We start from the raw sequence: 24,609 nt of genomic DNA, 5'->3' as shown, positions 1-24,609 counted from the left end.
AAGAATTAAATAAATTAATCCACATTATTGAACCTTTTCTCAGGTTATCCCCAGAGTCTCAGAAAATCTGACCACTCAAAAGAATCAAAGATATTTATCACACCAGAAGGTTTAAGGCCTGGAAAAGTTTTGGGCTCTATCAGTTCTCACGACCATCATCTGTTGGCCAGTCGGAAGGTACATTACAACATTGTTGAAGGTGATGACCACTTTCAGTTTGGAGTCAACAGTATGACAGGGGAATTGTACCAAAGCCAAGAACTAGACTACGAAGCAATTTCACATTATTTGCTAACGGTTATAGCAGAAGATGACAGCTATATTCCTTCAAGGAATATTACTGCTTTTGTCAGTATTAAAGTAGAAGACCAAAATGATCACTCACCATGGTTTAAAGATGATATAGTTGTGATTGGAATTCAAGAAAATCTTCCGGTCGGGTCCCTTGTTCACGTATTTGATGCAAAAGATGGTGATGGAAGTGGACCAAATAGTGATCTTCAATATTCTGTTGTGTCCAGAAGTTCCTCAGAAAATCCTTTCTACATAGATCCCTATCAAGGTTACTTATATACAATACTGCCGGTTGACCATGAAATTACTCAAACATTTCTTCTAACAATAACAGCAATGGATCAGGCTTTAGATATAAATGAACGCAAAGTAGGCTCAGTGACAGCTCAAATTATTGTTTTGGACGTAAATGATAACAGACCTATATTTGTGTCGGAAAATGTTTCTTATGTAATGGAAGATCAGGAAGTGGGATGCCTCGTCCATCGTATTATAGCATATGATGCAGATGCCGGTGAAAGTGGAAGAATTTCATATGCTATCATCTCAGGGAATGAAGACAATACTTTCAATCTCGATGAATCATCAGGTACTAAAACTAGTTTGTTGAGTTTTGCTGAACTAAACTATGCTGCTAACACAGCCGGCAACAGAGGTGAAGAAAACTTGTATTTTATCTTGTCTGTTTTAAAAGGTTTGCTGACATTAGCCTCCCATCTTGACAGTGAAAGGCAAAAATCCTATACCCTCACAATTTCAGGATGGGACAATGGAATTCCTGTTCAGTCCTCAACACAGACACTGATGGTCGTTATTGTTGATATAAACGATGAAGCACCGAAGTTCACAGAATCTGTCTATGAAGTTGGAGTTCCTGAAAACCTTAATATGGGAGCATTTGTTCTCCAGGTTGAAGCTTCTGATAGAGATTCAGGTAAAAGTAACTTTGAGCTGTTCTAGTTTCAATCCCTTTCTTGTTTAGCTGCAAAGTGTTTCAAAGTAAAGGAAGCAGTAAATCATTTTTAAAGCAATATGGAATATGCAAGGTAACAATCATTAAGTAGTAACTATATGGACTAAAGTCAACAGTTTTTTCAACTTTTCTGAATATGATGTCAAATAGAGCTACTGACTGCTTACTCGGGTTAAAATACCTGTTAATCTAATACAGCTTCAGTCATTTATTACATAATATTCAATTCTGAACAATATGGTGTATAATGTATAAACGGCCAATAAATTCTATTAATCTCCACTTTTTGCTGTGGTATTAGGGCTTCATTAGCATTTTTATTAAAAGCTGAACAAAAAATTAACCTTTTATATGTTCTATTTTTAAGAGAAGTATTTAGAGTTGTATTAACACTTTGCAACTGCAATAATATTTAATAGCAAGATAAATATAAAACTATGACTTTTCATTTAATTCCATATATACTATGATTTATACATTTTACTCCCCCTGTCAAATGAAGCTAATTTGCACTGATTGGTTTCTTTGCATCCAAAGGAATGCTTAGACCATAAGACATAGGAGTGGAAGTAAGGCCATTCGGCCCATCGAGTCCACTCCGCCATTCAATCATGGCTGATGGGCATTTCAACTCCACCTACCAGCATTCTCCCCGTAGCCCTTAATTCCTCGCGACATCAAGAATTTATCTATCTCTGCCTTCAAGCCATTTAGCGTCCCGGCCTCCACTGCACTCCGCGGCAATGAATTCCACAGGCCCACCACTCTGGCTGAAGAAATGTCTCTGCATTTCTGTTCTGAATTTACCCCCTCTAATTCTAAGGCTGTGCCCACGGGTCCTCGTCTCCTCGCCTAACGGAAACAGTTTCTTTGCGTCCACCCTTTCTAAGCCATGTATTATCTTGTAAGTTTCTATTAGATCTCCCCTTAACCTTCTAAACTCCAATGAATACAATCCCAGGATACTCAGCCGTTCATCATATGTTAGACCCGCCATTCCAGGGATCATCCGTGTGAATCTCCGCTGGACACGCTCCAGTGCCAGTATGTCCTTCCTGAGATGTGGGGCCCAAAACTGGACACAGTACTCCAAATGGGGCCTAACCAGAGCCTTATAAAGGCTCAGTAGCACATCGCTGCTTTTATATTCCAACCCTCTTGAGATAAATGACAACATTGCATTCGCTTTCTTAATCACAGATTCAACCTGCATGTTTACCTTTAGGGAATCCTCGACTAGCACTCCCAGATCCCTTTGTACTTTTGCATTATGAATTTTCTCACCGTTTAGAAAGTAGTCTATGCTTGGATTCCTTTTTCCAAAGTGCAAGACCTCACATTTTCTCACGTTGAATTGCATCAGCCATTTCCTGCACCACTCTCCCAAACTGTCTAGATCCTTCTGCAGCCTCCCCACTTCCTCAGCACTACCTGCCTGACCAACTAACTTCGTATCATCGGCAAACTTCGCTAGAATGCCCCCAGTCCCTTCATCCAGATCATTAATATATATGGTGAACAGCTGCGGCCCCAACACTGAACCCTGTGGGACACCGCTGGTCACCGGCTGCCATTCCGAAAAAGAACCTTTTATCCCAACTCTCTGCCTTCTGTCAGACAGCCAATCCTCAACCCATGCCAGTAGCTCACCTCGAACACCATGGGCCCTCACCTTACTCAGCAGCCTCCTGTGTGGCACCTTATCAAAGGCCTTTTGGAAATCCAGATAGACCACGTCCACTGGGTTTCCCTGGTCTAACCTACTTGTCACCATCCTCAAGAATTCTAACAGGTTCGTCAGGCACGACCTCCCCTTACTAAATCCATGTTGACTTGTTCTAATCCGACCCTGCTCTTCCAAGAATTTAGAAATCTCATCCTTAATGATCGATTCTAGAATTTACCAACAACCGAGGTTAGGCTAGTTGGCCTATAATTTTCCATCTTTTGTCTTGATCCTTTCTTGAACAAGGGGGTTACAACAGCGATCTTCCAATCGTCCGGGACTTTCCCTGACTCCAGTGATTTTTGAAAGATCTCAACCAACGCTTCCGCTATTTCTTCAGCCACCTCTCTCAGAACTCTAGGGTGTAGCCCATCGGGGCCAGGAGATTTGTCAATTTTAAGACCTTTAGCTTTTTTAGCACCATCTCTTTTGTAATGGCAACCATACTCAACTCAGCCCCCTGACCCTCTATAATTTTTGGGATATTACTCATGTCTTCCACTGTGAAGACAGACGCAAAGTACTTATTAAGTTCTCCAGCCATTTCCTCGTCTCCCATCACTAGCCTTCCGGAATCAGTTTGAATTGGCCCAATGTCTACTTTGGCCTGTCGTTTGTTTCTTATGTATTGAAAGAAACTTTTACTATAATTTCTTATATTACTGGCTAGCCTGCCTTCATATTTGATCCTCTCCTTCCTTATTTGTCTCTTTGTTAACCTCTGTTTGTTTTTGTAGCCTTCCCAATCTTCTGATTTCCCAGTGCTTTTGGCCACTTTATAGGATCTCTCTTTTTCTTTGATACATTTCCTGACCTCCTTTGTCAGCCATGGCTGTCTAATCCCTCCCCGGATAATCTTTCTTTTCTTGGGGATGAACCTCTGTACAGTGTCCTCAATTATGCATACAAACTCCTGCCATTTTTGCTCTGCTGTCTTCCCCACTAGGGTCTGCTTCCAGTCGATTTTCCCCAGTTCCTCTCTCATGCCCTCGTAATTACCTTTAGTGTAATTAGTGTGGTAGCTTGCCCCTTTAAGGGGTGTGCCCTCACAGTCCTTGTTACTGTCTGGGGGCATATTGCGTGGGATACCCTGAACAATGAGGAAAAAGTACCAGGCCCTGACCAATGAGGAAAATGCGTTGGGCCCAGCGAGTGAAGTTTTGGCCACAGTGAACCTGGGAGCACTGATATAGAAATCCTGTATATAAATTACCCTTGTTAATTGCCAATAAACACTGTTGTTCTTCCTTCCTGACGTCTACCTTGTATTGCTTCGAGCCCCCACGCATAGGATGTAGGGAAGATAATAATTAATGACTGACTTGTTTCCTGAGGGCTATTAGAGCTAGGCACTTGGGCATAGTGTTTCCCTGGAAGGAGCAAAAGAGGAAATAGAATTCAGACAATATGAAATGAATGAAAAATAAAATGAAAATCGCTTATTGTCACAAGTAGGCTTCAAATGAAGTTACTGTGAAAAGCCCCTAGTCGCCACATTCCGACGCCTGTTCGGGGAGGCTGTTACGGGAATTGAACCATGCTGCTGGCCGGCCTTGGTCTGCTTTCAAAGCCAGCGATTTAGCCCTGTGCTAAACAGCCTCAATATTGAGAAAGTCTTTATCCATCAACAATAAAAAAATTCCAGAGTACCAGGTCAGGAGTGGATATGAATAAATTAACATTCCACGGAGATATTCAGCTGTTAAGGAATAGGGGGCGGAATTCTATGCTCCCCACGTGGCGTGGGAGAATCGTGGGAGGGCCTCCCGACATTTTTTACGCCCCCCCTGCGCCCCCGCGATTCTTCCCCCCCCGCTCGGAAAAATCGGCGCTCGCCGTTTTCACGGCGAATGGCGATTCTCCGAGCCCGATGGGCCGAGTGGCCGGCCCTTCACACCCGTTTCACCACGGCAGCAACCACACCTGGCTGCTGCATTCATGAAACGGGCGGCGGATGCCCGTTTGGGGCATCCAGGAGTCCGACTGGGACGGGAGCACAGCGACTGTGCTCCAGAGGGGACAGGCCCTCAATCGGTGGCCACCGATTCCTGGAACCGAACATGTGAGCCAACCCAACTTGACCCAGGAAAACCCTGCCAGAAACCCAAACCCAGACTAAAGACCTCCAAACCAGCGACTACCCCACCCGAGGACCCGAATATGCCGAAAGGTAGACCCGTCCTCATGGAACCCGGGGCCAGACCGGTTCGCGAACATACCCCCCTCTCTCCCCCCCCCCCTCTCCGGCGACCCCAAAATCACAACCAGCGCCAGGGACCCCGCCAGATGCAACCACTCCCTTCCACAAGGTCAGACTTCTCCCATTGGATCCTAGGACCATCCGGAAGCAGCTGCCGAACAAGGAAGCAAGGGAAACGCTGCAGTCTGCAGGTGAGACCAAAATTACGCGGTTTCAAATCTTCTCTCCCTAGCATACCCTGGCAAACATCCAAGCAATCGAAAAGAAGCTGGACGAACTTAACACTAGACTTACCTCTCAGAGGGAAGTAAGAGACTGCTGTGTGATCTGTTTCACAGCGACATAGCTCACTGCTGCCTCACCGGACTGTGCCACACAACCTGATGGCTTCTCAATACACTGGATGGACTGCACGGTATCATCGGGCAAAACGAAGTGTGGAGGGGTTTGCCTTCCCCACCAACTTCTCCTGGTGCTCGGACGTGGCAACCCTGGTGAAATATTGCTCCCCGGACCTGGAATACCTGACTGTGAAATACCGCCCATACTACCATTCACAGGAGTTCACTTCTGGCGCCATTACGGTGGTCTACATCCAATCCCAGGCGGAAGTGAAGAAGGCGCTTGATGAATTGTGAACCGTGATAAATAACAATGAAACAGAATACCCAGAGGCCTTGTTCATTGTGGCCGGGGACTTCAACCAAGACAACCTCAAGAGTGTACTGCCAAAATTCCACCAACACATCTCTTGTGTCACCAGGGGCCCCAACATCCTTGACCACTGCTACGCAAACATTAAGGGCACTTACCGATCCATCCCCGACCGCACATTGGAAAATCAGACGACAAGACAGTGTTCCTTCTCCCGGCATACAAGCAGAAACTTAAGCGGGAGAATCCGGTGAAGGAGGTTGTGCAGTGCTGGTCTGAGGCAATGGAAAGAACTCCTAGGCAACTGCTTGAAGTCAGCGGACTGGTCCACATTCAAGAACTCAACGGCCAAATGAAACAACGTTGTCATTAAGTATTGTGAGCCAAAGAAGGTAGCGCGTGCATTCTCCAAGCGGAAACCATGGTTTAACAGGGAGATTCACCCCCTACTGAAGGACAGATCTAAGGCGTTCAAGCCAGGTGACCCTGACCTATACAAGAAATCTAGGTAGGACCTCCGCAAAGCCATCAGGTACACCAAGAGACATTACCAGACTAAGCTAGAGTCACATCTAATGACATGGGCTCTCATCGGTTGCAGCAAGGCTTAAACAACATAACGGGCTACAAAGCAAAGCTGAGTAGAATCTCTGGCAACAGCACACCCCTCCCTGATGATATTAATGCTCAGTTTGAACAGGAAACCATCAAACCATTGTCAACTGCCCCAGCAGCCTCGGACACATCCACACCTACCGTCACAGCCTCCGATCGGCCTTCTTGAAAGTGAACCCTTGTAAAGCAACGAGTGCTGACGGAGTCCCTGGTCGTGCACTCAGACCCTGCGCGGACCAACTGGCGGGTAGGTTCGCGGACATCTTGAAACTTTCCCTACTTTGTTCCGAGGTTCCCATTTGCTTCAAGCATACCAATGATAATTGCCAAAGAAGAACCAGGCAACGGGCCTCAATGACTACCGTCCGGTGGTCTTGACATTTATCATTATGAAGTGCTTCGAGAGGTTGGGCATGAGATACATGAACTCCATACTTCCAGAATGCATCGATCCACTGCAATTCGTATACCGCCAAAACCAGTCCACAGCAGACTCTATCTCCCTGGCCCTCCACACATCCCTGGAGCATGTCAACAGCAAGGACTCCTACGTCAGCCACTATTCATTGACTACAACTCCGCCTTCAACACCATAATCCCAGCCAAGCTCTTTTCAAAACTCCAAACCTAGAACATGGCTCCTTCCTCTGCAACTGGATCCTCAACTTCCTGACCCATAGACCACAATCAGTAAGGATAAAAAACACGATAATCCTCAAGATATACAAGATATCCTCAAGATATATATATTGCAGCCCCATAAGGCTGCGTACTTAGCCCATATTCTACTCTGTATACACACACGACTGCGTGGCAAAATTTGACTCGAGCTCCATCTACCAATTTGCTGATGACATGACCGTAGTGGGTCAAATATAAAACAATGATTAGCCAGAGCACAAGAGGGAGATAGAGAACCTAGTGGCGTGGTGTAACAACAAACATCTCTCCCTCAATGTCAGCAAAACGAAGGAGCTGTGGTGGGATTCTCCAATAATTGGCGCGATGGCTGGGACCCTGCGCCAAAAATGGTGCAGATCACTCTGGCGTCGGGCCCCCCCAAATGGCGCAAATTCTCCGGCCCGGAATGGGCTAGTAGCGGCGTGACGCCATTCACGATGGCACCACACGCCGTGGACGCGCGCCGTCATTGACGCCAGGTGGCGTCACAGCTCAAAAGACCCCCCCCCCCCCCCCCCCCCCCCGGAGATTCGACAGGATGGCCACCCGCCGTGTAGCCCCAAGGTTCCAGGAGCGTGACATCGAGGCGCTCCTGGACGCAGTAGAGCAGAGGAGGGAGGCCCTGTACCCCGGACGCGGCTGCAGGGTTTCCCCACGCCTCAGTCGGCGCCTGTGGAGGGAGGTGGCAGAGGTTGTCTTGTCAGCGCCGTGGCTGTAACACCAAGTACAGGCGCACAATGCCACAAGAAGGTGAATGACCTCGTCAGGGCAGCCAGGGTGAGTAACCCCCCCCAATGTGCGGCACATCCCCAGGTGCAACCAATCCTAACCCTAATATGCTGCGTACCTATGGCAATATATGCACAACCGCTGGCCTGCATGTATATCCCTGCCCAGCACTGTTGCCCTTTATCCCTACCACCCACTCGCCCTGCCCCCGCCACAGGAGAAGCGCGCACACAACAGGGAGCGTGAGAGGACCGGAGGGGGCGCAGCTGATGAGAGACCACTCACCGTTCATGAGGAGGGGGCCCTGGAACTGGCAGGCGGACCAAAGGACCGGGAGGTTGCCGATGCAGAGGTCAAGGGCTCACCACCAAGTGATACCCTCCCACGGTCCGTCCCCATTCCCTCCATATCCCCCCTCCCCCATATCCCCCCATCTCCATATCCCCCATATCCCCCCTCCCCCATATCCCCCCTACCCCATTTCCCCCGATCACCACCTGCGTGTCTAACCATATGTGCTGTATTGTGTATTGAAGGACCAAACGGCAAGGCACCCTTCCCCGCGAATGCCGACCGCCCGCAGGACGCCCCAGGGCGGCCAAGAGACTGGGACAGGCCCGGTCCCTCCGGCATGCGATGCCCCAGTGCGGCCATGAGACTGGGACAGGCACAGTCCCTCCGGCATGCGACGCCCCAGGGCGGCCACGAGACTGGGACAGACCCGGAGCAGCACGGAGACGACGGCCCCGTCTTGTGCGAGTGCGGCGACGCAGGCGTGTGACACCCAGCGACGAGGGGGGCAGCCACAGGCCCTCGTCGCAGCCGTGCCAGGACACCACAACCCAGGATAGCCATACTCAGGACAGCCCTACCCAGGACACCACTACCTAGGACTCCCCTGCCCAAGACACCACTACCCAGACACCACAACCCAGAACACCACAACCCAGGACAGCCCTACCCAGGACACCACAACCCAGGACAGCCCTACCCAGGACACCACAACCCAGGACAGCGCTACCCAGGTTCCCCTGACCGGGACACCGACACTCATGACACCGAAAGACAGGACAGTGACACACAGCGGACGGGTGGACACAAACTGCCACCCCAGGGGACCATGGATTCTGGGTCAGACGATGCTCACGACACAACGCCACTGCTATCTCCCAACAGCCTCCACCATCGCAGAGACACTCACCTCGGTTGGGCACTTTAGTGATGAGGCTTCTGGTACACTCACTGGTGCGAACAACAGAGCCGTACCGGTACAGCAGGTGGAGGTAGGAGCAACAGTGGGGCCGGGAGGTCGGAGGGCATCCTGGCCCAAGCAAACATCTGCCACCCAGATGGGTCCTGGAGTTACCACACCTACCCATAGACCCGATGCAGTCACTGAACCAGGGACGATCGAAGGGGGTGATGGCCAGTTTGTGGCGGCTGCAGACACAGGTGGAGGAGTCCACCCGTGTCCAGGAGCTGGGAGTGGTGCCGGTCATGCGTGCCACCCAGGCCGAAACCGCACGGGTGGTGTCCGCAGTGGAGGCAATGGGTGCGACAGTGTCAGACATGGGGAGGTGAGTGCCAGTGTGTGTGTGAGGGGTGGTATTACGTCGGCCCCAGGTGAGTGTGCCCTCCCTCCTGGATCGCCCTCTCCATCCCCCCAGGCAGAGGACGGGACCGTGCGCTGCAGTGTCACGGCCGCATGCAGGGATGGTCCGGGTGGAGGGTTGTACCGTGGCCATGGGTCAGACATTGTCCAATGATGTAGAGCCAGGAGCTCATCGCAGGGCCTATCGTCATCATCCTCCATGGCCTGCAATAGACACGCTTCCACCGGCGACCGTGTGAGCCCAGCCCGTTGTGCCGCAGATGGATGTGCAATGGAGGGGTGGTGTGCATGCATGTGGGGTGGGGTGGGTAGTGGTGGGTGGGTTGCGGGGGGTGAGGGTGGTCGGCTGGTTCCGTGGTGCCGTCTGTGCCCATACTCAGCGATTCTCACGCCCCCCTAGTTAGTGAACCAGGCGGCTATCAGCCTGTCCCGTGCCCGGTGGCCCAGCCGGTAACGGTGGGCAGCCTCCTGCCCATGTCCAACCCGTCTGTCCTGACCATTGCCCCCATCCTCCTGATCTGGTGAGGACTGCGCCTCGTCCTGCTGCTCCTCGACTCCCCCCTCCTCTGCCTGCGGCACATCGCCCCTCTGCTGGGCTATGTTGTGCAGGACGCAGCAGACCACAACGATGCGGCCGACACTATCTGGCAGGTACTGGAGGGCCCCTCCAGAGCGGTCCAGGCACCTGAAATGCATTTTTAGCAGTCAAAGCATCTCTCTATCACACCCCTGGTCGCTGCATGGGCATCATTGTAGCTGTTCTCCGCATCTGTGGCCTCCGTATGGGCGTCATCAGCCACGACCGCAACGGGTAACCCCTGTCGCCCAAAAACCAGCCCCTCAGCCGGGGTTGGCGTCCGTCGAACATGCCGGGGATGTAAGACTGCGCTAATACGTATGAGTCATGTACACTTCCCGGGTACCAGGCGCAGACGTTCAGGATCATCATGCGGTGGTGGCAGACCACCTGAATGTTCATGGAATAGGTCCCCCTCCTATTGGTGAACAAGGCCCTGTTATCTGCAGGTGGCCGCAAGGCAACGTGCATCCCATCGATCGTGCCCTGGACCATGGGAAACCCGGCCACGGCAGCGAAGCCCGCTGCCCGGCATCCTGGCTGGTCCATAGGGAACTGGATGTAGCGGTCTGCAATGGTATATAGGGCATCTGTCACTGCACGGATGCATCGGTGCACCGGTGCCTGCGAGATGCCGGACAGGTCCCCACTCGGCGCCTGGAATGTCCCCGTGGCATAAACGTTCAGGGCCACCATAACCTTGACGGACATGGGGAGAGGGTGTCCTCCCCCAGTGCCACGTGGTGCCAGGTGTGCCATCAGGTGGCAGATGGATGCCATGGTTCCCCGGCTCATCCGGAGTCTCCTCCTGCATGCCCGGTCCGTGAGGTCCTTGTACGATGAGCGGGGCCTCCTCGGGCATCTCCGTCGCCATGGTGCAACCACCTCCTCCTCCTCCTCGTCCTGTCGGGCGGGCGGCCCACCAATGTGGTCAGCTGCTACCTGCCCTTCTGCGGCATGCTCCTCTATGGCAGCCTGCGCCACCTCCATGGCACGCTCCTCCTCCTCCTCCCCCAGGGCAACATGTAGACGGGCGGCTGCCGCCACGGCGGCCAACATTGTTGGCTGATCAGCAAACATAATGGCAAGCAGGGTGTGGGGGTGGGAACAACGACATGTCATCATTGCCCATACCCCCCCCCCCCCCCCACACAGCCAGGTGCCATGGGCTGCACGGGCACGACTGTTGGAGGTTGGCACCTGGCCAGGCGGACGACCTCCCTCATCCTCTCTCCCCTCCCCGGCACTCACCCTCTCCCCCCTCCCCGGCACTCGCCCTCGCCCCCCCCTCCCCGACACTTGCCCTCTTCCCCCTCAACGGCACTCGTCCTCTCCCCCCTTCCCGGTATTTGTCCTGTCCCCCCTCCCCAGCACTTGTCCTCTCCCCCCTCATCCCCCCTCAAACCCCCCCCCCCCCCCTCCCCGACACAGACTGCGGCCATGCTATCACTTCTCCTGTGGCTATCCCTCGCCGTGACCTACCTCCACATTGTCCGGCGTCAACCATCAGCACTGGTTGACGCCGTTATATAAGGTGGTTTCATTTACACCGCCGTGACCCGTGGTCACGTCGGCAGGACTTCGGCCCATCCAGCCTGGAGAATTCGAGCAGCCCCGGGGTCCATAGCGTCGAGCCGGTCCCCGTCATTCTCCGAGGCGGGCGGCGCGATTTATGCCTCGCCGGCTTTTGGGGGTGTCGGAGAATTCGGAGGACGGCGGGGACGGGATTCACGCCCACCCCCGGCGATTCTCCGACCCGGGGGGTCAGAGAATCCCGTCCCTGGTCATTGACTTCAGGAACCAAAGTACACACTCCTGTCTGCATCAATGGTGCCGAGGTGGAGATGATTGACAGCTTCAAATTTCTAGATGTGCTCATCACCAACAATCTGCCCTGGTCCACCGACATTGACGCTCCGACCAAGAAAGCACAACAATGTCTATACTTCATAAGAAACTATAGAGAATCGTGAACACAGCACAGTCCATCATGCAAACCGGCCTCCCATCCATTGACTCGGTCTACACCTCCCACTGCCTTAGAAAGCGTGCAGCATAATGAAAGACCCTCTCACCCGGTTTACTATCTCATTCCAACCTCTTCCATCGGGCAAGAGATACAAAAGTCTGAGAACATGCACTAACTGGTTCAAAAACAGCTTCTTTCCCGCTATTACGAGACTCCTGAGTGACCCTCTTATGGACTGAACTGATCTCTCCACGCATCTTCTCTACTGAGTATCACTATACTCTGTGTGCTTCAACTGATGCCTAATCTATCGTATATCCTATGTTTTTCCTGTATGGAACGATCTACCTGGACTGTATGAGGAAACAATACTTTTCACTGTACCTCGGTACATGTTACAAATCAAATCAAATATACTCAATAACAGTACAGACACAATGCTCTGGGGTAGAGAATTCCAAAGATTTACAATCCTATAGATGAAGAAATTTTTTCTCATCTCAATCCTAAATGATTGATCCCTCATCCTGATGTTGTGCTCCTGTTTTCTACACTCCCCAGGCAGGGGGAACAATCTCTCCATGTTTACCATGTAAAACCCCTTCAGAATCTTGTATGTTTCAATGAAATCATATCTCATTCTTCTAAACTCCAGACAGTATAGGCCCAATTTACTCAGCATCCATCAAAGAACAACCCTGTCATCCTAGGAACAAGCCGAGTGAATCTTCACTGCATCGCCTCCAAGGCAAATATATTCTTCTTTAGACATGGACACAGAACTGCAAACAGTACTCCAGATGTGGTCTCACCAAAGCTGTGACAAATACAGCAAGATTTCCTTATTCTAGTACTTCAAGCCCCTTACAATGAAGGCTAACATGTTATTTGCCTGCCTAATTGCTTCCTCTACCTGCATGCTAGCTTTCTGTGTTCCTTTTATGGGTATAACCAAGTCTCTCTGAATGAATATCAATGTTTAAAAGTCTCATAGCTTTTTAAAACATTCTGTTTTTCTATTCTTAATACCAAAGTGAATGGCCTCACACCTTCTCACTAATTCCATCTGCCACCCTGTTGCCCACTCATTTAACCTATCTACATCTCTTTGCAGCCTCTTTGAATCTGTCTTGCAGCTACTAGCTTTGTATTATCAGTAAATTTGAAGACATTATTCTTGGTCTCTTTGTCTGAGTCATTAATATAGATTGTAAATAACTGAGGCCTGCAGCACTGATCCTTGTGCCTGTACTAGTTCCAGCCTACCAACTTGGAAACTGTCACATTCTCAGACAGTAACAGCAATGATCATGTTGCTTATAGATGATGGGAGGGTAGGAGAGTGGGGAAATAGTTGAACAGAGCAGCTTGTGGCAGTGTGTATGATTGTGGGGGGGGTTCTGTTCCAGTGCCATGGGAGGGACTCCGGAGAGCGGCCACCCTAAGGCGCCTTCTACGGCCCAGTGTCTACAAGTGTCTATCTCAGATACCATATGGTTTTTAGGGAGCACAGTGGCTGCACGGTTGAGTCCTTGGGGACAAGGGGTATGCCCTGAGGACCTGGCTGATGATGCGAGTGCAGAAGCCACAGAGTGCAGCAGAGACAAAGGGCTGGATTCTCCTGTGTTGGGAGCTGAGTTCCCTAATGCAGCGGAGAATCCAGCATTGTTCAAAGAATGGACGGCAATCTCTTTCTGATGCTGGTGGTGGTAACGAAGTTCATGCCCCTGCCAGCGGGAGGATACAAATAGATCGAATTGACCCTATTAATGGGCTGGACTACGAATTCTCAAAGCCTGCATGAAGCTCCAGTCCCCTGTGCTGGGATTGAGCTGCCATTTAGAGCAGGCAACCCAATGGCGAGGTCGGGCGGCTGTGCCCCCTCCCCATGGTGATGCAATTCCACCACCTCCCCACACGCACTACGAGGGTGACACCGACCGGAGATCCCCATTACATAAATCTCCACCAGACACCCCAGGCACTTGGACCGGTCTGGTGGAGTCCTGCATTATTATCTGCAGAGGTTGTTGCGCATCGTGGTTGTCTGGTGCGCAATGCACAACTTGGTGCTTCAACGGGATGAGCAGGTGCCTGAGGAGGAAATGGAGGAGCGGCATACCATCTCTGATGAAGAAAACATTGAGGTGGAGGACAGAGGATGTCCTGGGAGGAGCAGAGCAATGCCATCAGGCAGTGGCGACGGCCAGAAGGCGCAAGAGAGCTCAGGACGTCCCTGTTTCATGGATGTGAAGATTGGGGCCAGTGATAATGTCCCATCACGCTTCTGTCCCTTCCTCTTGATTGCTGGCAATGCTTACTCTCAAGTGACCAGGGTCTTTCAAGGTGATGTATCGTGGACAGTTTTATCTCTCCTGATCTAGGCTCCTCCTTGGGTAGTTGTGCCCCTGAGATTCAGTAACTTCGAAGGCAGGTGCAATTTTTTCATAAGGGTCTAAGGCTTCAGACCAAAGTTTCACAAGGTCTGAGTTGAGTGTTGGCCCTGAAAATTGTGGCAAACACCCTCATTAGCAGGGAGAAACTGACAGAACTGTGGCTCTGTTTCTGATGGCACACCAATCAATGAGCTGGCAGCCTTGCAGAGAGCAGATGGAGGGGGATCTGGAGTGAGCACACAGCCTTTCAGTGGAACACAGATGCAGTTGGCTCAGCAGCACAACATGAAGAAGTCTTATGAGAGCAGGGAGCCATAAGTTGCTATAAGTGAGATTTATTTTATTTACATAGGTGGTTGCTATCTACAAGTGCCCTACATCCGTGCCCATACTATGCAACTATACCATCTTTACATTTCTAACCCGACCACTTGGTGTCAATGTTGCATATTAGGAAAGCTATCTAGGAAATGGGATCAGGCAGCAGTGAGGTGAAAACACACACAAGCATCTGCACTTTGCTCAAACAATCTATTTTGAAGATGCCTGCCATGGCATTGTAGGGGAAACTTCAAGTCAATTAAATTTTATATTGATTACTTTATAATTTTGAGTTTAAAAATCCATTCATTTTTAATATTCATCTTAACTGTTTATTTTTATTCCCAGATCTAAATTCTGCACTCATTTATGAGATTTTACCAGGAGCCGGATATGATGCATTCAAAATAAACCCCCAAACTGGCATCATCACTACAACACAGGTACTGGATAGAGAAAGGCAAGAATATTTTGGCATTAAAGGTAAGCTCTATATGGTGCTTTTTAATTAGACTTATTCACTCTTTTGAGTAAATTATGGAATATATGTAGAATTACTCCCTGCTAAAAGGTTAGTTCTTAAGCTGAACTTAAAAGCAGAACAGAATGTTTTTCACAGAACGGGAATTAGCTAATTTGAAGCCACACTAAATTTGTTTTAATATATTTATCTTATTTGTAATGTTGCATTATAATATTAGTGGCATTGGAATATAAATTAATTCTATTACTATAAGCATACTGTTCTTCAGCTAAAGAAGCAATAATATTATCTCGAATAACTATGCAATGCATGTTGCATCGTAGTTTTGGTCCGAGACAGTGGGACCCCTTCTCTATCTGACACAACTACAGTCATGATGACTATACTGGATGAAAATGACCATGAACCTGAATTCATGCCTCCTTTACATGAGCTGCATATTTACAAGAATATGGAACCAGGGTTTATTTATACTGTTGTGGCTTTCGACATCGACGCAGGGGACAATGGACTTGTTAGATATAAAATTATTGGTAAGTTAAGACTTTTATTTTTTTTATTACAAGTGCATAAGGGAATCATGCCGTGATTCATTAATTGTAGAGCAGATAAAAATATATATCTGTAACCTTCAAGCTGCAGGCAGGGCGGTGAAACTGGGAGGTGCCCAAAGGATGTGGTGGGGATCACCCCCGGACTTTCCAGGTAAGGTTTGCGCAGCAATTGCCTGGGAAGTGCAGGCGTCCCTTGGGCAGTTGCCCTACACTGGGAACCATCTGAAAATGCGGTTGAGATTGCAAAATTCGAGCGGTTCTGACAATATTTTATTAATTGTTACCCAGAAAATGTTAAAAGGATTAAAACCTAACTTTAACTTCTTGGTATCTATTATACAGACCCATGCTGACCTTTGTACATGACTGTTTCTCTCCCTCTTCCCCGACTCTCCATTTCTGCCCCAAAATGGGATTTCTTCCCCATGGAACACCCTCTGGCTTTCCCCATCCTCACCTCTCCTCAAGACACCCACTCCCAAGGCCTAACTCTTGACTTTCATTGCTCCCCCCACCCAAGGCCTACATGACCCTCCAAGGCCCAACTCAACCTGACCCCCACCCTGACCTCAGTGCTGTAAAAAAGGGGATGGGGTTTACTTGCCTTCCATTCTACAGCTCTTTGACACGAGGCCTGGAGACCCAGATCATGCCAAGCCTAAGTTGGGAGGTCAGACAAGATTGGATCACCTGGATTTCCAGTTAAGAACTTTCAAACAGAGTGCTAATCTGACTCAATTGCCACTCGGTCAGACGTTACAGCATATAGAAGTTAACAGCAGAGAACCATGCCTATATTGACTCTGTAATAGAGCAATCCAAATCTGATTCAACTATCATGTTTTGTCTCTATAGTTTTACATCTTGCGCTGCTTCAAATAATTTTCCATGTTTCTTTGGAAGATGCAATAGTCTGCCTCAAATATTCACTGCGGTAAAACGCTAGATTTGTCAAATACAAAATAAAATGCTTTGGCCTTCATTAACATGTGCATTTATTTCCAAATATTGTCTAATATTATCTTGTATTGCGGAGGTCGATTTTAACTTTCTGCACATTTGAGGCTAAGGTCCCATTTCAGTCAGGTCACTGAGCTGTAGACACTAAACAGGTGTCCCACAGTCTTTGTCACACAGAATTGTTGGCTGACTAGAACACTGCATGTAGTTTATGGGGGAGGAGGAGGCAAGGCTGAGGGTTGAGCATGGGATTAGATTTAGTTATGAGTAAAGAGCCAAATTTAATTAATAGCCTAATTGTACCTGAACATTTATCAAATAGTGATCGCAACATGATCAAATTCAATGTAGCATTTGAAAGTGAATAGCTCGAATCAGCTACTAGCATTTTAAACTTGGATAAGGTTGACTTTTAACGGGATGAGACCGAGACTGTCCACGGCAAACTGGGAGGATCTGTTAATAGGTTAAACGACTGAACAACAGTGGAAAATATTTAAAGAAACATTTAACAAAATACAGGCCGGGATTTTCCCTACCCGGCGAGGCGTGGGGTCCTGGCGTAGCGGAGTGGCACCAACCACTCCGGCGTCGGGCCTCCCCAAAGGTGCGGAATTCTCCGCACCTTTAGGGGCTAGGCCTGCGCCAGAGTGGTTTCCGCCACGCCGACTGGCGCCAAAACAGGCGCCAACAGCCTTTGGCGCCCGCCGGCTGGCATCGGGGCTGGCCGAAAGGCCTTCGCCGGTCCACGCATGCGCCGGTACGTCAGCGGCTGCTGACGTCACCACCGGTGCATGCGCGGTAGGGGGGTCTCCCGTCTTCGCCGTGGTGGAGGCCGTGGCGGCGGCAGCGGAAGAAAAAGAGTGCCGCCACGGCACAGGCCCGCCTGCCGATTGGTGGGCCCCGATTGCAGGCCAGGCCACCGTGGGGGCACCCCCCCCCCGGGGTCCAATCGCCCCGCGCCCCCCAGGACCCCGGGGGCCCGATTGTGCCTCCAATCCCGCCGCCACCAGAGTGGTTGAAACCACATCGGTGGGAGAGGCCTGTCAGCGGCAGGACTTTGGCCCATTGTGGGCCGGAGAATCGCAGTGGGGGCACACCGATTGGCACGGGGGGGCCCGTCGACCGGCGGGGCATGATTCCCGCTCCTGCCAATTCCCGGGTGGCGGAGAATTCCGGCCACGGTGGGGGCGGGATTTACGCCGGCCCCGGGCGATTCTCCAACCCTGCAGAGGGTCGGAGAATTCCGCCCACAGAGTGAGTACATACCCCTGAGGAAAAAGCCACACTTCACAAAAAAAAAGCAACCTTTGACAACTAAAGAGATTAGGGACAGCATAAAACTAAAAGAAAGGACTTACGAAAATGCAAAACATAGCACAGACGAATGGGACAGATACAAAGACCGGCAAAGGCTCAAACAGCAGCTGAAAAGAGCTAAAAAGGTGATGAAAGGAAACTTGCATGGGACATCAAAATTAATAAGAAGAAATGTTATAGTTATATAAAGGGACAAGAATAATTGTCAAAAGCTGAAAATGGAGATATTGTCATTAATAATGGGGAAATGGAAGACATGTTGAACAATTACTTTGCTTCAGGAGGGGGGTGGGGGGGTGCCCCCAGACCAGGCTGGTCACGTGGAACGCTCGAGGACTGAATGGGCCAGTCGAAAGAGCCCATGTGTTTGCGCACTTGAGGCAATTGAAGGCGGACGTGGCCATGTTGCAGTAGACATATCTGAAGATGGGGGTCAGATTAGGTTAAGGAAGGGATGGTGTTCCATTCGGGGTTAGACTTTAAAACGAGGGGGGTGGCAATCTTGGTTAATAAGCGGGTGGCATTCGAGGTGGCGAATATAGTAGCGGACCCGGGGGGTTAGGTAGATATGTTATGGTTAGTGGGAAGCTGGAGGGAATGGCCGTGGTATTGGTAAATTTATATGCCCCGAACTGGGGTGACATTGAGTTTGTGGGATGGGTACTGGGGAAGATGCCGGACCTAGATTCACATCGACTGATTATTGGGGGAGATTTCCAGACGGTCCTGGATCCAAGACTGGACCGGTCGAGTTCAAGGTCTGGGAAGGTATCAGCTATGGCTAAGGAGCTCCAGGGGTTCATGGAGCACATGTTAAGGGGGGGGGTCGATCCGTAGAAATTTGTGAGGCCGAGGAGTAAGGAATACTTGTTCTACTCCTATGTGCATAAGGCGTATTCCCGGATAGACCTTTTTGTTATAGATAAGACGCTGCTGGCTGAGGTGGTAGATGCTGAATATTCAGCAATAGTGGTGTCAGACCACGCCCCTCACTGGATGGACTTGCAAGTTAGCAAAGGAAAGGCTCAGCGTCGCAATGGAGGTTGGATGTGGGGCTGCTAGCGGAGGAGGAGGCGTGTGACCGCGTGGGAGAGGCTACTCGGGGATATATAGGGATCAATTATACTGTTATGGGCCAGGGTTTCGAGAACCCCAAAGTGTAGCATGGAGTTCACCTGACCCACAACTTTTAATAGATTGTGGTATGGGGAGCACACAGCCCACTCTACAGTTGTGGTACAGCAGAAATAGAAAAGTAATTTTTAAAGCAAAACAATGTTTATTCTATGAACTCAAGTTAAACTTTTTAAAACATACAGTGAACATCTTAGCAACCATTAATTCAAATACAACCCTCAAAGAATACAACACTAAGTAATCCTTAATAACTTCCCAAATAACATCCACAAGACAGAAGAAACACCTTTTAACAGAACCACATCAGGTTTACATTCACTACTGAAAATATTTATAATTCTGAATTTACCAAATGATCAAGAGATAGTCTTTTCATGGCAGAGAGATCAACAATACACTTGCTCTGTCTGGTTTCACCTCCAACACTGAAAATAAAACTAAAACACAACCTGCAGCCATCAGCCTAATGCGAAAGGAAAAAGCTGACAGACAGCCCAGCTCCACCCACACTCTGACATCGCTGATAAATACCCATTTCTTAAAGGTACTCACACATGTGAGGTTTCAGCAGGGGTGGCTTGGGAGACACTGAAGGCGGTTATCAGAGGGGAACTCATCTCAATTCGGGCCCATAAGGAGAAGGCTGAGTGAGCGGAGTTGGACAGACTGGTAGGCGAAAGTTTACAGGTAGACAGGAGGTACGCGGAATCTTAGAGCGTCAGAGACTGCACCTAGAATTTGGGCTCCTGTCCACAGGTAAGGTGTTGGGACAGCCAGGGCCGGCCCAAGGTACCAGCAACTCGGGCAGTCGCCCGGGGCGCCATGTGCTTGGGGGCGCCAGAGACTCGGGTCCCGCGCATGCGCAGTTGGGCCGGTGCCAACCAGCGCATGCGCGGTGGCCGCCCTCCCCCAGGGCGGCCCCCCCTCCGTCCGCCCCCCCTCCGTCCGCCTCCCCCCTCGGCCCGGCCCCGCCTCGCCCCCCCCCCCCCGCCTCGGCCCCGCCCCCCCCTCGGCCCCGTCCCCCCCCTCGGCATTAAGTTCAATTAAAGGTTTTCCGGGCTGTTGGGGCGCTTCTGGTAAAGACTGTTAACGAGTCAAAGGAGCTTGGAGTGCTCCCCCCAACGTTATCGCAGGCACGATTTCCCTTCTTTTGAAACGGGATAGGGATCCAGAGAGCTGTGGGTTGTATAGGCCAATCTCCCTGATAAATGTGGATGCAAAAGTGCTGGCAAAGATCTTGGTCACACGTATGGAGGATTGTGTTCCGGGGGTAAGAGGGGAGGACCAGACGGGATTTGTTAAGGGACGGCACCTGATGTCCAACATTAGGTGGCTCCCTAACGTAACAATGATGCTACGGAGGGGCTCGAAGTCGAGGTGGTGGTGGCCATGGATGCAGAAAAGACCTTTGATCGGGTGGAGTGGAAATATCTGTGGGAGGTCCTGGAAAGGTTTGGGTTTGGGCAGGGATTTGTGGATTGGGTCCGGTTGCTATATCAGGCACCGGTGGCAAATGTAAGGACAAACCAGGTTTGATCAGAATATTTTAGTCTGTGTCAGGGTACGAGATGGGGTGTCTACTCTCCTCACTAATGTTTGCCCGGCCATAGAGCCTTTGGCAATGGCAATGGCGCTGCGAGCATCGAACATTTGGTGAGGGATAGTTGTTTGGGGCGGGGGGGTGGTGGGGGGGGGGGGGGGGGGGGGGGGGGGGGGGGGTGGAACATAGGGTCTCGCTCTATGCGGATGATCTGCTGCTTTACATAACGGACCCGTTGGGAGGATTGTAGGAATTATGGGAATACAGGAGGAATTTGGCCGGTTCTCAGGTTACAAGCTGAATATGGGCAAGAGTGAGGTTTTTGCGATCCAGGCAAGGGGCCGGAGAGCAGACTGAGGGAGATGTCGTTCAAGGTGGTGGGAGGGAGTTTTAGGTACCTGGGTATTCAAGTGGCAAGAAACTGGGATCAGCTTCACAAATTAAATTTGGTCTATCAGGTTGATAGAGCAAATGAAATGAAAAATGAAATGAAAATCGCTTATTGTCACAAGTAGGCTTCAAATGAAGTTACTGTGAAAAGCCCCGAGTCGCCACATTCCGGCGCCTGTTCGGGGAGGCTGGTAAGGGATAAAAGGGGACTTCCGATGGTGGGACGTGTTCCCGCTGTCATTAGCAGGGAGGGTACAGACGGTGAAAATGACAGTCCTTCCGAGACTGCTGTTCGTGTTTCAGTGTCTTCCAATTTTTATCCCTAAGGCATTTTTTCGGAAGATGAATGCGGCGATCTTGGGTTTTATATGGGCCGAGAAAGTCCCGCGGGTGAAGAAGGTCCTACCTGAGCCGGGGCACGGGGAGGGGGCTTGTCCCTTCCGAACTTTATTAATTATTACTGGGCGGCTAATATATCGATAGTTAGGAAATGGGTAGTGGGGGAGGGGTCGGTGTTGGAGCGACATCTTGCAAGGACACGAGCCTGAAGGCTTTGTTAACGGCACCCCGGCTGTTCTTGCCGGCTCTGTACTCCACAAGCCCAGTGTAAGTGTGGGGGCAATGGAGGCAGCACATGGGGCTGGAGAGGGCGCGGTGTGATCACTGATCTGTGACAATCACCGGTTCGCCCTGGGCAGGGTTGTTCAGGACGTGGCAGCGGGCAGGGATTGAGAGATTTGGAGATCCCTTCATTGAGGAGGGTTTCCCGAGCTTGGGGGAGCTGGAGGAGGAGTTTGAGTTAGCAGGGGGAATAGGTTCCGGTACTTACAAGTCCGGAGGCAGGTTCCAGGCTTTCCTCAGGGGACAACAGGATAAGGTGATGTCAAAAACAGGGTTCGGGGAGGGGAGGGTCTCGGAAATATATAAGGAACTGATGGAGTGGGAAGGAGTTCCAATAGGGGAGAGGAAGTGGGAGGAACAGTTGGGAGGGGAGTTGGAAGTCGGGTTACGGGAGGAGGTCCTGAGGAGAGTCAATGCATCCTCATCGTGTGCCAGGCTTAGCCTGATCCAGTTCAAGGTGGTCCACAGGGCTTATATGACTGTGGTCCGGATGAGTAGGTTTTTAGAGGAGGTGGAGGACAGGTGTGGGCAGTGTGGAGGAAGTCCTGCGAACCCTGTGCATATGTTTTGGGTGTGTCCGAGGCTGAGGGGATTTTGGTAGGGATTTTCAGAGGTCCTGGAAGAGAGGGTGACTCCAAGTCCAGAGGTGGCAATATTTGGAGTGTCGGAAGATCCGGGAGCCCGGTGGGGGGAGAGAGGCAGACGTTTTGCCCTTCGCCGTCCTGGCGGTCCGGAGACGGATTTTGTTGGGATGGAGGGACTTGGAGCCTCCAAAGTCAGGTGTTTGGGTCAGTGACATGGCAGGGTTTCTTAGGCTAGAGAAAATTAAGTTTGCCTTAATGGGTTCACTACAGGGGTTCGCTCGGAGATGAAAGCCGTTCATCGACTTCTTCCAGGAAAATTGATTGTCAGCAAGGATGGGGGGGACAAAGGGGAGGCATGGAAGTGACAAATAAGTGTAGGGAATCTAACGTAAGGGTAGTTAGGGTCTATGCTGGGGGGTGGGGTTGAATATGTTATTGTGGCTTTTTGTATGTGTTGGATCTCTTTGTTTAAAATGTTAACATTATAAATGTCTCAATAAAATATTTTCTAAAAAAAAAAGAAGGCTGAAAAGGGGAAATCAGGGAATTACAGACCGGTTAGCCAAACATCTGGGGCGGGATTCTCCGACCCCACGCAGGGTCGGAGAATTGGCGGGAAGCGGCGTCATTTCCGCTCCCGCAGGTTTCGTAATTCTCCCGCCGGAAAAAAACCGGCGTTGTGCAAATCCCGTCGGCGGCCTGTGAAAACAGCTGGCGCCGGCGGGATTTCATTTTATTTGCACTGACCTGAAATCTCCGGCCCGGATGGGCCGAAGTCCCGCCGACGTGGCCACGGGTCACGTCGGCGCAAATCAGAGTTGATTTAAAACGGCGTCAACCATTGATGATGGTTGACGCCGTTCAGTGTCGGGGGTGGGTTGAGGCATTGGGGGGGGGGGGGGGGGGGGGGGGGATGGGGGGTTGCGGCCATCGGGGGAGTGGGTTGCAGCATCGGGGGAGTGGGTAGCGGCCATCGGGGGAGTGGGTTGCAGCATCGGGGGAGTGGGTAGCGGCCATCGGGGGAGTGGGTTGCGGCCATCGGGGGAGTGGGTTGCGGCCATCGGGGGAGTGGGTTGCGGCCATCGGGGGAGTGGGTAGCGGCCATCGGGGGAGTGGGTAGCGGCCATCGGGGGAGTGGTTGCAGCATCGGGGGGGTGGGTTGCGGCCATCGGGGGGGTGGGTTGCGGCATCGGGGGAGTGGGTAGCGGCCATCGGGGGAGTGGGTTGCGGCCATCGGGGGGGTGGGTTGCGGCCATCGGGGGGGTGGGTTGCGGCATCGGGGGGGTTTGGGGGCAGCGGCGGGCAGAGGGGGGGGGCGACGGTGCGTTGGCCCCGGGCATCCGTCGCCCCCCCCCCTCTGTACGCCGCTGCCCCCTACCCTAACCACCCCCCCCCTCACCACCCCTACCTCCCTCCAACGCCCCTACCCCCCTCCCCACCACCCCTACCCCCCTCCAACGCCGCCCCCCCATCTCTCGCAACGCCGCAACCCCCCCCCCCCTCAACGCCGGGTCCCCCCCCCCTCAACGCCGGGTCCCCCCCCCCCCTCAACGCCGGGTCCCCCCCCCCTCAACGCCGGGTCCCCCCCCCACCTCAACGCCGGGTCCCCCCCCACCTCAACGCCGGGTCCCCCCCCCCACCTCAACGCCGGGTCCCCCCCCCCCCTCAACGCCGGGTCCCCCCCACCCTCAACGCCGCGTCCCCCCCACCCTCAACGCCGCAACCCACACCCCGTCCCCCTCCCTCTGAAGGCCGGTACCCACACCCCCCCTCTCTCCTCCTCCCCCCCTTCCTTCCTCCATCCCCCCCCTTCCTTCCTCCGTTAGTGGGGGGGGGGGGGGCGGCGTTAGTGGGGGGGGGGTGCGGCGTTGGAGTGGGGTAGGGGTGGTGAAGGGGGTAGGGGTGGTGAGGGGAGGGGGTTGGGGTAGGGGCAGCGGGGTGCAGAGGAGGGGGGCGACGGATGCCCGGGGCCAACGCACCGTCGCCCCCCCTCTGCACGCAGCTGCCCCTACCCCAACCCCCTCCCTTCACCACTCCTACCCCCTTCACCACCCCTATCCCCCTCCAACGCCGCACCCCCCTCCAACGCCGCACCCCCACTAACGCCGCACCCCCCCCCCCCCACTAACAGAGGAAGGAAGGGGGGGGGAGGAGGAGAGGGGGGGGGGGGAGAGGAGGAGAGGGGGGGGGGGAGGAGGAGAGGGGGGGGGAGGAGGAGAAGGGGGGGGGGAGGAGGAGAGGGGGGAGGGGGGAGGGAGAGGGGGGGAGGAGA

General features: G+C 51.8%; 1 protein-coding gene across 1 annotated transcript in view; it reads left to right on the top strand.

Annotated features, from left to right (window-relative positions):
• Positions 1 to 24,609, top strand: part of dchs2 (dachsous cadherin-related 2) — a 191,856-nt gene that overhangs the window by 101,812 nt on the left and 65,435 nt on the right. Inside the window, exons 10-13 of the mRNA XM_038792979.1 lie at positions 55 to 883; positions 989 to 1,228; positions 15,096 to 15,230; positions 15,555 to 15,764. Of these exons, the coding sequence (XP_038648907.1) occupies positions 55 to 883; positions 989 to 1,228; positions 15,096 to 15,230; positions 15,555 to 15,764 (1,414 nt within the window). The remainder of the gene's footprint in view (positions 1 to 54; positions 884 to 988; positions 1,229 to 15,095; positions 15,231 to 15,554; positions 15,765 to 24,609) is intronic.

The sequence above is a fragment of the Scyliorhinus canicula genome, chromosome 3 (assembly GCF_902713615.1).
Source record: "Scyliorhinus canicula chromosome 3, sScyCan1.1, whole genome shotgun sequence".
Classification (NCBI taxonomy): domain Eukaryota; kingdom Metazoa; phylum Chordata; class Chondrichthyes; order Carcharhiniformes; family Scyliorhinidae; genus Scyliorhinus; species Scyliorhinus canicula.
Note: the sequence above shows the minus strand (reverse complement) of the source record. Positions and strands in the feature narration are given on the sequence as shown.